General features: G+C 42.7%; 1 protein-coding gene across 2 annotated transcripts in view; it reads left to right on the top strand.

Moving 5' to 3' along the window:
* The first annotated feature begins 15 nt into the window (after window positions 1-15).
* Window positions 16-9734, top strand: part of RBBP5 (RB binding protein 5, histone lysine methyltransferase complex subunit) — a 36206-nt gene continuing 26487 nt past the window's right edge. Inside the window, exon 1 of one of the 2 annotated variants that reach the window (XM_043569254.1) lies at window positions 16-214. In XM_043569254.1, the coding sequence (XP_043425189.1) occupies window positions 196-214 (19 nt within the window). In that variant the 5' untranslated portion in view covers window positions 16-195. The remainder of the gene's footprint in view (window positions 215-9734) is intronic. The other variant, XM_043569255.1, reaches the window with a different exon arrangement.

The raw sequence follows: 9734 nt of genomic DNA, 5'->3' as shown, positions 1-9734 counted from the left end.
CAGCTCATTTGAAACGAACAAGGAAGGCGGGGGAAGAAAGCGGAAGCCGCGGGGTCTTCTAAACCAGAAAGTCTCCGGAGCCTGCGCTAAGCTATTTGCGGCGGCCCCCACTTACACGCACATCTCAGAAAGCAGGCGGTGGGGGGAAAAGGCGTCGTTCCTGGAGCTGAGACCAGGCGGCCAGAGTCCTCAGGGATGAACCTCGAGTTGCTGGGTGAGGAGGGCTGTGGTTGCGTTTTAGAAAACCCTTTGGTTTTGGAAAGGAGGGAGCCTGGTCGGGAGGGACTCAGGCTGCAACCTTAGGGACATAGTTCTGCTGTGGATCATTGGGCGCTCCTATTATGGAGCAGCAGCGGGAGGAGGCAGCCCAGCTTCTGCCTGAGCAGAATGCATTGCCTTTCCCGAGGCTACTTTCAGATCAGTTGTGGAGCGGCAGGGACAGTTTGTGACTTCGATTTGATCACAGGGATCGAAGGTGCTGAAGTAGCCCAGAGCAGGCAGGACCAGAGTTATTGGAAAATCAGGAATCTAAGGATGTGAGGCTTAGGTGAAGCTTTGAAGACTTGTCAGGGGTTTGGGTGCTTGGACAAGTTAGATTGTTTTGTAGAAACACGGGATGCCCAAGGAGAGGCACTTGAAGATCTAGTTGAAGTCTCTTATTCGACAGATGAAAAAAGTCTTAGTAGTGATTGGAGGGCACTAAGTGAGTAAATGGCATAGTTGGCACTGGAATCCAGTTATCTTGGCTTCCCATTTAAGCTCCTTAACTACCAGGGACAGTGTGTAAAACACTGAGAGCTACAGAGGCATTTGTCTTTTGTCACCCTCTCTTTGGGTGATTTTTACCCCTTACCCAAGTTGTTTAAAAAACCGTGGGTCCTTTCTTCTAGGATTTCATTTGGTGTTTAGCATGATAGCCGAGGGATGTCAGAAGTTTCCCAGAAGTCCTAAATGACTTTCTGTAAAGTTTCTCTTAAAAAAAAAAAAAATTCAGAAGCTGTACTGGATGTTTAAAGGGCCCCCAAGATTTTTCAGAAATAGTTTTTACCTTTAAGGAGCTTTTTGTTAAGCAGGGAGATTAAGGTGATTATGTAAATAGCCATAATATATTACAGAATGCAGGCAGGCCTTTAAGAGTCATTAAGTCTAAGAACACTTAGAAGAGCGAGTGAGTATCTCTGGGGCAGGGGAAGAAAGGTAACCAGGAACAAAGAAACCTCTGGGGGAGTTGGAGTTTCGAGTGGACATTTAAGATTGGTAAAATATTGACAGACTGAAGTGTGAAGATACGTGGAGGAGTGCTTGTTAGGAATGTGCTAAGACATCAGTGAGAGAACACCTAAAGAATGTTCCTGCTTGGCCAGGTTGTGTGTACTGTGAATAAAGAGAAGGCCAAGAGATGGGGTCGCTGCCATCTGTTTTGTGGAAGCTCTTGAATGCCCAGCTGAAAAGTCTGTGCTTTTTAAGGAAGGTAGGGCAGATGCATTGAAGGGTTTTTGACCTGGTAAGTAACTTAATCAGAGCTATGCTCTTTCTTTTCTTTTCATTTCTTTCCTTCTTTCTTTCTCTCCTCTCCTTCTCTCCTTCCTTTCCTTTTCTTTTCCTTCCTTCCTTCCTTCCTTCCTTCCTTCCTTCCTTCCTTCCTTCCTTCCTTCCCGTCTTTCTTTATCTGACAGCAACGTGTTGTTGAGCCTTGGATGGTGTGAAAACAGTTTGGAGGGCCCGAGTAAATGAGTGATAAAGAAGGTCTGAGCTAGGAAATGGAACAAAAAGACACTGAGGAGGTAGAGTTGACAGAATCTGAAAATTGCTTGCATGTGGTGGCGGTGCTGGTGGTGAGGAACAGTCAAGTGAAAATGATGGGAGCCAATGACAGCATTACTGACAAACATTTAAGGAAATTGGGAAGAGACAACATCGAGGGTGGATCTGGGGTTCAGGAAATAGGTTTAGATTTACGAGAGTGATCTGTAATTTCCCTACAGGTGGGCTTATTGAAACCTTGTGAGTAGTTGACAAGACCAAGGGAGAAGGTGGGAGGGGCAGAAAAAGAAAACTGCTGAGGGCAGAATCTTGGACAATGACCTATATTCAGGGGTTATGAGGAGGAATAAATGATAGATTAAGAGTTACATAGTACTTACTATGAGTTCGGCATCTATATTTTTTAAAGATTTATTTATTTTTGACAGAGAGCAAGTGGAGAAGAGGCGGGGGCGGGGGGGGGGGGGTGGACGGAAGATCCAAAGCAGGTTTTGCGCTGACAGCAGAGAGCTTGATGTGGGGCTTGAACTCACAAGCTGTGAGATCATGACCTGAGCCGAAGTCGGATGCTCAAACGACTGGGCCACCCAGGCGCCCAGAGCTAGCGTAGTTTTGAGTGCTTCCGTATGTTTGTCCTTGTCCAGGTGGAAGAGGATACAGGTTGGTTGGTTAGCTGTCCGAAGCCTGCTGTAGAGCACTTGAGACTGAGAAAGGCCTGCTCTGTATAGTCCTAGGCGGTCCTGCAGCACCTTGAGCAGAAATCAAATGACCATCATTTTAGGAAGGTGTGGGAGGTGGGGTGGAGGCTAAAAGTCGACCCTTGTTTTTAAAAACTTAAGGATGGGGGGCTCCTGGGTTGTTCAGTTGGTTAAACGCCGGACTCTTGATTTTGGCTCAGGTCATGATCTCAGTTTTGTGAGGTCGAGCCCTGCATTGGGCTCGGCACCCTGACTGTGCAGAGCCTGCTTGGGATTCTCGGTCTCTGTCTCCCTCTCTCTAGCTCTCTGCCCCTCCCCCGCTCATGCTCCCTCTGTGTCACTCAAAATAAATAATAAAATAAAAAAAGTAAAAAATTTAAGGATGGAGGAAAGGTGTTGGATAGGCTAGTATGTTGAAAGAGCAGAGTCACAGTAAAGGTTTTTTTTTGAACGATACAGGAGATTCGTGACACTGAAACTTAGGAACATTTAGCATTGGAAGGTTAGGCAATTTAAAAGAAGGGTGATCCAGAAGGTACACATTGCTGTGGAAGTGACTGAGTTTTAAAGGAGAAAGTTCATGATTGCAGCTAAAAAGCAGAAAGGAACAGAAGTGATGTGACTGTGGGAGCATGCAAAAGAATAGCTGGCCAGATAAAGGAATAATGTGTTCTTTTTTTTTTTTTAATTTTTTTTTTCAACGTTTATTTTTGGGACAGAGAGAGACAGAGCATGAACGGGGGAGGGGCAGAGAGAGAGGGAGACACAGAATCGAAACAGGCTCCAGGCTCTGAGCCATCGGCCCAGAGCCCGACGCGGGGCTCGAACTCCCGGACCGCGAGATCGTGACCTGGCTGAAGTCGGACGCTTAACCGACTGCGCCACCCAGGCGCCCCTGGAATAATGTGTTCTTAATTTGAACAGGCAAGGTACTGATTTTACTTCTGCAATCACTTAAAAAAAAATTTTTTTTTAACGTTGATTTATTTTTGAGAGAGACAGAGACAGAATGCGAGTGGGTTAGGGGCAGAGAGAGGGAGACACAGTGTCCGAAGCAGGCTCCTGGCTCCGAGCTGTCAGCAATAGAGCCCGACGCGGGGCTCGAACTCACCGAGCCGTGAGATCATGACCTGAGCTGAAGACGGACGCTCAACCGACTGAGCCACCCAGGCGCCCCTGCTTCTGCAATCACTTTTGAGCCCTTGCTGCGTATCAGACAGTATGCACTTGGAGATACAAAGTTAAAATAAGAGCTTTTCAAGCTTATTTTTATAACTCACAGTAAGAAATGTATTTTCTATCACAACCTATCATATATACAAATATATGTTTCTCAAAATAGTATTTCTTTAAAGATTTTTTAAATGTTTATTTTTGAGAGAGAGAGAGAGCGCGCACGTGAGAATGAGCGGGCGGGGGGGGGGGGGGAGCAGAGAGAGAGGGGGACAGAGGATCCAAAGCAGGCTCTGCACGCTGACAGCAGTGAGACTAATGTGGGGCTCGAACTTGAACCGCGAGATCATGACCTGAACCGAAGTCTGACGCTCTACTGACTGAGTCAGCCAGGCGCCCCTCTCAAAATTGTACTTAATCCTTGTCATGCTCAATGTCCTCTTTTCTGTTCTAAAGTTTTAAAAAACTTGTTGGGTGTCACTAAATTGATTTATCCATTTGTGGTGGATTGAGTCCTACTGTTTGGAAAACATTGAAATAAGCTACACCAGGTGGAGTTGTGCACAAAGCAGACTGTATTTGCGGCAAATAAGGAGATCACGGGGAGTGACTTCCAAAGCTACGACTCTGACCAAGGATGCGTGGCTCCCTCTTTATAGGGTTAGGATGAATGTTTTGGTGGGAAGCCGTAGCATCTCATGTAGAGGCGGGCCTAAGCCCACGGGGCGCGTTGGGGAAACATACCTGTACACGCACTGCTGTGCAAATGAGGCTTGTGTTCCTCCTTGAGCAGAGATTTTAGTATTACAGTGAGGTAAAGTTGGAGGTCCCTCCGTGGGCTTTCTACACAGGCACTAGTCAGGGGTTCCTCTCTAACCCGTCTGGGCCCTGTCTCTTGAGGGGTGGTTTCGGTTTCCAGTTGCCTGAGTGAAGAGATCAGCCGGAAAGAAGAACTTAAGGAAAAATGTGGGACGTAGGTTGGTGAGTACAAGCAGGTGGGCAGTGAAGGTCAGGTCTTGGGGCCTGGCCGGCGACCGTAGTTGTCACTTAGTAGTGAACGGAGAGGGCCTCATGACAATATGTAAAAGACCTTCGTACAGAGTCCGACACCTGAGCCTTCAGTAAGTGGGAGCTGCTGATGCAGGTTTGAGCTCTTCAAAGAGTGATGAGCCAGCAGGGGCGTAAGTCTGGAAAGCTCATTGAGGTTCTTTACTTTCTTGCTTTCCCAATGAACAAATACAGCACCTACTTACCACAGCAGTGGAGACAGTACAGATATGCGTACGGAAAGAACCGTCTTTCTCCCCTTCCCCAAATGGTAACTGTCTAGTGATTATCCTTTTCTAGCTTATTCCTTGCTCATACAGACATTTAAACACATTTGTTAGGGCTTTGTTTCAGCTTTTTTACAGAAATAGAACCTTTTTATACACAGTATTTGAAACTTTCTTCACTTATCACTATAGGATACTATTCCTACACGTTAGCAGATACTAGATCCGATGGTTTTTAATGCGTTCATGTAGAACACATTCATGATAAGCAATTTTAATTGTGAAATTTACATGCTTTTTTTTTTTTTAAAAGAAAGTGGTCTTTTTTCCTTGCCTCCTCCTTTTTGTTGATAATCCCACCTATTTCCTTCCATATTTTTCTCTATGCTTATGTATACTTTGTGTGTGTGTGTGGATGCACATGGTAAAACCAATGAGATTATATAATGTACACTTTGTGGTTTGCCTTTTTTTCTACTTAGTAACACCAATGCAGATTTCTCTAAGATATTTGTGTAATTTATTAGTATATTTGAATACAGCATATGTTATTCATCCATTACGCTATTAATGGGCATTTACCTTATTTCCAGTTTGGGGAGGTTTTCTTTGTTTTTTGGCCACCGAGAAAACAATACTTTAAAATATCTGTACTTTGTCCCATTGTTGTGTTTACATCTGTGGAGATTAGATTTCCGACTGTAGGATTGCTGAGATGAAGACTATATATGTTTTGCTTTTTTTTTTAATGTTTATTTATTTTTGAGAGAACACGAGCGAGGGAGGGGCAGAGAGAGAGGGGGACTGGATCTGAAATGGGCTCTGCGAAGCGGGTTCAGCACTGACAGCAGCGAGCCCCATGCAGGGTTCGAACTCACGAACCGTGAGATCATGACCTGAGCCGAAGTCCTGCTCAACTGACCGAACCACCCAGGTGCCCGTGTGTTTTGCTTTTAATAGATGCCGATCCCTTTTCTCAAAGGCTATAACAATTCCCATTTTTGCAAGTAATGTGGAAAAATGTTCCTTTGCCCTCCCCTCCGCCCGCAGGTATTCTCTCTAAATTTTCCTGTCTGATGGATGAAAGTGGTATCTCATTTTTAATTTGGATTTACATTTCTCCAGCTACAGCTGAGTTTGATATGTTTTCCTCTGTTCAGAGGCGTCTGATAAGATATGGCTTGTTTATGCATGCTTTTTTTGTTTTTTTTCCTTATTGTATAAACTTGCTTTATAAGATAGGTAACTTTATAAGATAGGTAAATAACTGACTCCTATCAGTTATTTGCATTGCAAATTTTTGTAAATCTTGACTATGTTGTCACGTAAAATGTTCAATTTTTATTTAATCAAACGAATTTCGCTTTTAGTTTTCCTCACTTGGTTAAGGTCTTCCCTACCCTAGATTATACAAGTGGTCTCCTTGATTTTCTTCAGAGATTTTTGTTGTTTAAAAACATTAATTTACCTGAAATTTTCATGTAATGTGAGAGGAATTAACCTTTTTTCCTCCTAACTTCCATTTCCTTCCAGATGAACAGTCACTTGTCATTCCCTGTATGTTAAATAAGTTCTTCACTAAATCGAAATGCCACCTTTATCATATATCAGCGGCTTTACCATACATGTAGATTTTTTTTTTACATTTGTCTTTAATCCATCTAGAATTACATAAAATGTTAATTTTTAGGGAAAGCCATTAAGTTTTCCCATCCCAAAATGGCCTTACCTGAGATTTTATACTTTTCTTCATATGTGTCCTGTGTCTTGCCTTATTACCTTTTCCTTAAATATTAAAAATTTTTTTTAATGTTTATTTATTCTTGAGAAAGAGACACAGAGCATGAGTGGGGGAGGGGCAAAGAGAGAGAGGAACACAGAATCCGTAGCAGGCTCCAGGCTCTGAGCTGTCATCACAGAGTCCGATGTGGGGCTTGAACTCACGAGCCCTGAGATCATGACCTGAGCCGAAGTCGGCCGCTCAACCGATTGAGCCACCCAGGCGCCCCTTTCCTTAAATATTTTCTATGTTCTGTAGCCATTGTGAGTAGAATTTTTCCTTGTATTTCTGTTTTTGGGTACTAATTTCTAATGTAGAGAAAAGCTATTAATGTTTGAATATTTTTCTTGTATTAAGCCACCTTACTCTATATTATAAATTTAAAAAAATCTATTTATTTTTAAGTAATCTCTACACCCAGCCTGGGGCTCGAAGTCACCATTCTGAGATCAAGAGTTGCTGGCTCTTTTGAGTGAGCCAACCAGACACCCCTCCCTATTTTCTTACTAATTTAAGTAGTTTTCTTATTTGAGTCTCTTGTGTTTTCTAGGTATTCAATAATAGCAAAAGAGCAATAGTTTTATCCCCTTATTTTCAGTGGTTAAACCAATTATTTCATTTTCTTTGGTTGGAACCGCCAAGATGGTGTTAATGGTGATATATCCCTTTCTAATTGCTGATACTAATTGAAATGGTTTTAATATTGCACCTTTTGGAATGAGAATCGTCCATGTTTTTGATAGATTTTTATCGTTTATTGTAGTCTTCTGTTCCTTTTATTAGAAACCATTACGGAGTTTTAGATGATTTCTGCATCTACTGATAGGATTGTATCGCTGATATAAACATTCTTCACTAAGGGAGTACATCAGAGTTCTATGCCGTGGAGGTGTTTGGGTGCTGTAGCCCTACCCCTGGTTCTTTTCCCCTCTCCTATACCATAATGCCTTCTTAAGTGGTACAGTAACACACTCCAGATGCTTTATCTTTAGGGTTTGATTATAATTGTAAATGCTGCTAGAAGTTGCGATTCAAGTCTGCAGAATCTAAAGGTGAAATGCTATGTACCATTTATGTTGAGAAAATTGTTGTTTTCTTTTTAGTACTATCGCCATGAAGTTTTGGTATCAGTTATGTTGGTTTTATAAAAAACTGATATATTTTTTTTCCTGCACGGAAATAGCTTGCATAACGTGGTTATTATCTGCTGCTTGAGATTTAGGAGAAACTGGTCACAAAATCCTTAAGGGTCTGCTGTGTCGTCCGCCCCCCCCCCCCTTTTAATGGTATGTCTTTAACAGGCTTTCAATGTGTTCTCTACTTACTGATCCAGTCAAGGATTTTTCTTCTGTAATCAGTTTTGTCAGATTTGGAAATAGTGTGTTTTGCTATAGAAGTCACTCGTGTTTTTTGTATCAAGTGTATTATGAAGTTCAGTCTCTGACTGGGGTTTTGTTTCTTTTTGGCATCCACGTCTCTGGGCATCTTTTTCCCTCCTGCATGGTCTTTAAAACCTAAGAAATCTGATCATGACATTAAATGGTAGGTGGTGGCAAGATGGAGCATATGACAGCGGTCTTGAGCATTCTGTGAGGAAAGGGCCTTGGGCTCCTGTAATCCTGCCTGACAGCCGTCTTGCTCAGGCCCCCCAACAAAACTGCCCCAGATTAGCCTCATCTTTTTTATATGTCACTTTCTCGTTGTGCTCCTTTAAATTTTTTTTTTCAACGTTTATTTATTTTTGGGACAGAGAGAGACAGAGCATGAACAGGGGAGGGGCAGAGAGAGAGGGAGACACAGAATCGGAAACAGGCTCCAGGCTCTGAGCCATCAGCCCAGAGCCCGACGCGGGGCTCGAACTCACGGACCGCGAGATCGTGACCTGGCTGAAGTCGGACGCCCAACCGACTGCGCCACCCAGGCGCCCCTCGTTGTGCTCCTTTAAACTCCTTATTGTTATTCTGTTAACTAGGATGATCCTCAAAGAAGAAAAACCCACCCGAAAAACATAAACCAGAAATACAAGGGGTGGTCTGTGTTGAGAGGTAATCAGACATTAAAATGATCCCTGGATTCTGGACTTTCTCAGAATCTTGTATGTGGTTTTCCCTTATCACAACACAGAAGGTCACACTCTGCTCCTTCCAGAGTACTTCATATTCCCAGATTGTGGTTTTTTGTTTGTGTTGTTTTTAATTTTTGGATAAATACTTTTTTTTGGTTTGTTTCTCACCCATGTGAATATAGATCTTCTATCTTACTGATTCGGAAAGATGTATAGGTTACATTGTTAAAGGAAGCAAGTCCCATCGTATGTGTCATGTTTTATTTAAAAAACAGCTGTAAATATATGAATGCTTATACAAATATATGCTTATAGATTTGCTTATACAAATAAGCATATAGAAACATATGGAAACTTGTTCCTTGCTGAGTGGGTTGCAGGGAGGAAACTACCTTTTTTTTTTTTTTAATTTTTTTTTTCAACGTTTATTTATTTTTGGGACAGAGAGAGACAGAGCATGAACGGGGGAGGGGCAGAGAGAGAGGGAGACACAGAATCGGAAACAGGCTCCAGGCTCCGAGCCATCAGCCCAGAGCCCGACGCGGGGCTCGAACTCACGGACCGCGAGATCGTGACCTGGCTGAAGTCGGACGCTTAACCGACTGCGCCACCCAGGCGCCCCGGAAACTACCATTTTTTAATTACACATTGCTGTATTACTTACACATATTAGTTTGGTACCTTGAGAAAAGTTCTTTCAAAAACCTCTTGATCTGGTTTCATCATTTCAGTTCACCCTTTTCTTTCATAATTGAATGCAGTCAGCCACCGTAAATGTGGCTCACAGTAGATAATCAAGATAATTACCTTCTGGGGACATTTACCTTTAGTTTCATCCCTCTCAGTGTTCTTTACTGTAGGGCCTGTGTTTTGATTAGCTTTAATGTTTTCAGTCTTTGGTTTTCAATTATTTTAAAGGACAGGATGTAATAGAACTGGTTTCCAAACTTTTTTTTTTTCTTTTCTTTGTCAAAGCACTG

Source organism: Prionailurus bengalensis, chromosome E4 (assembly GCF_016509475.1).
Source record: "Prionailurus bengalensis isolate Pbe53 chromosome E4, Fcat_Pben_1.1_paternal_pri, whole genome shotgun sequence".
In the NCBI taxonomy this organism is placed as follows: domain Eukaryota; kingdom Metazoa; phylum Chordata; class Mammalia; order Carnivora; family Felidae; genus Prionailurus; species Prionailurus bengalensis.
The sequence above is the reverse complement of the archived record's forward strand: the minus strand, read 5'-3'. Positions and strand labels throughout refer to the sequence as shown.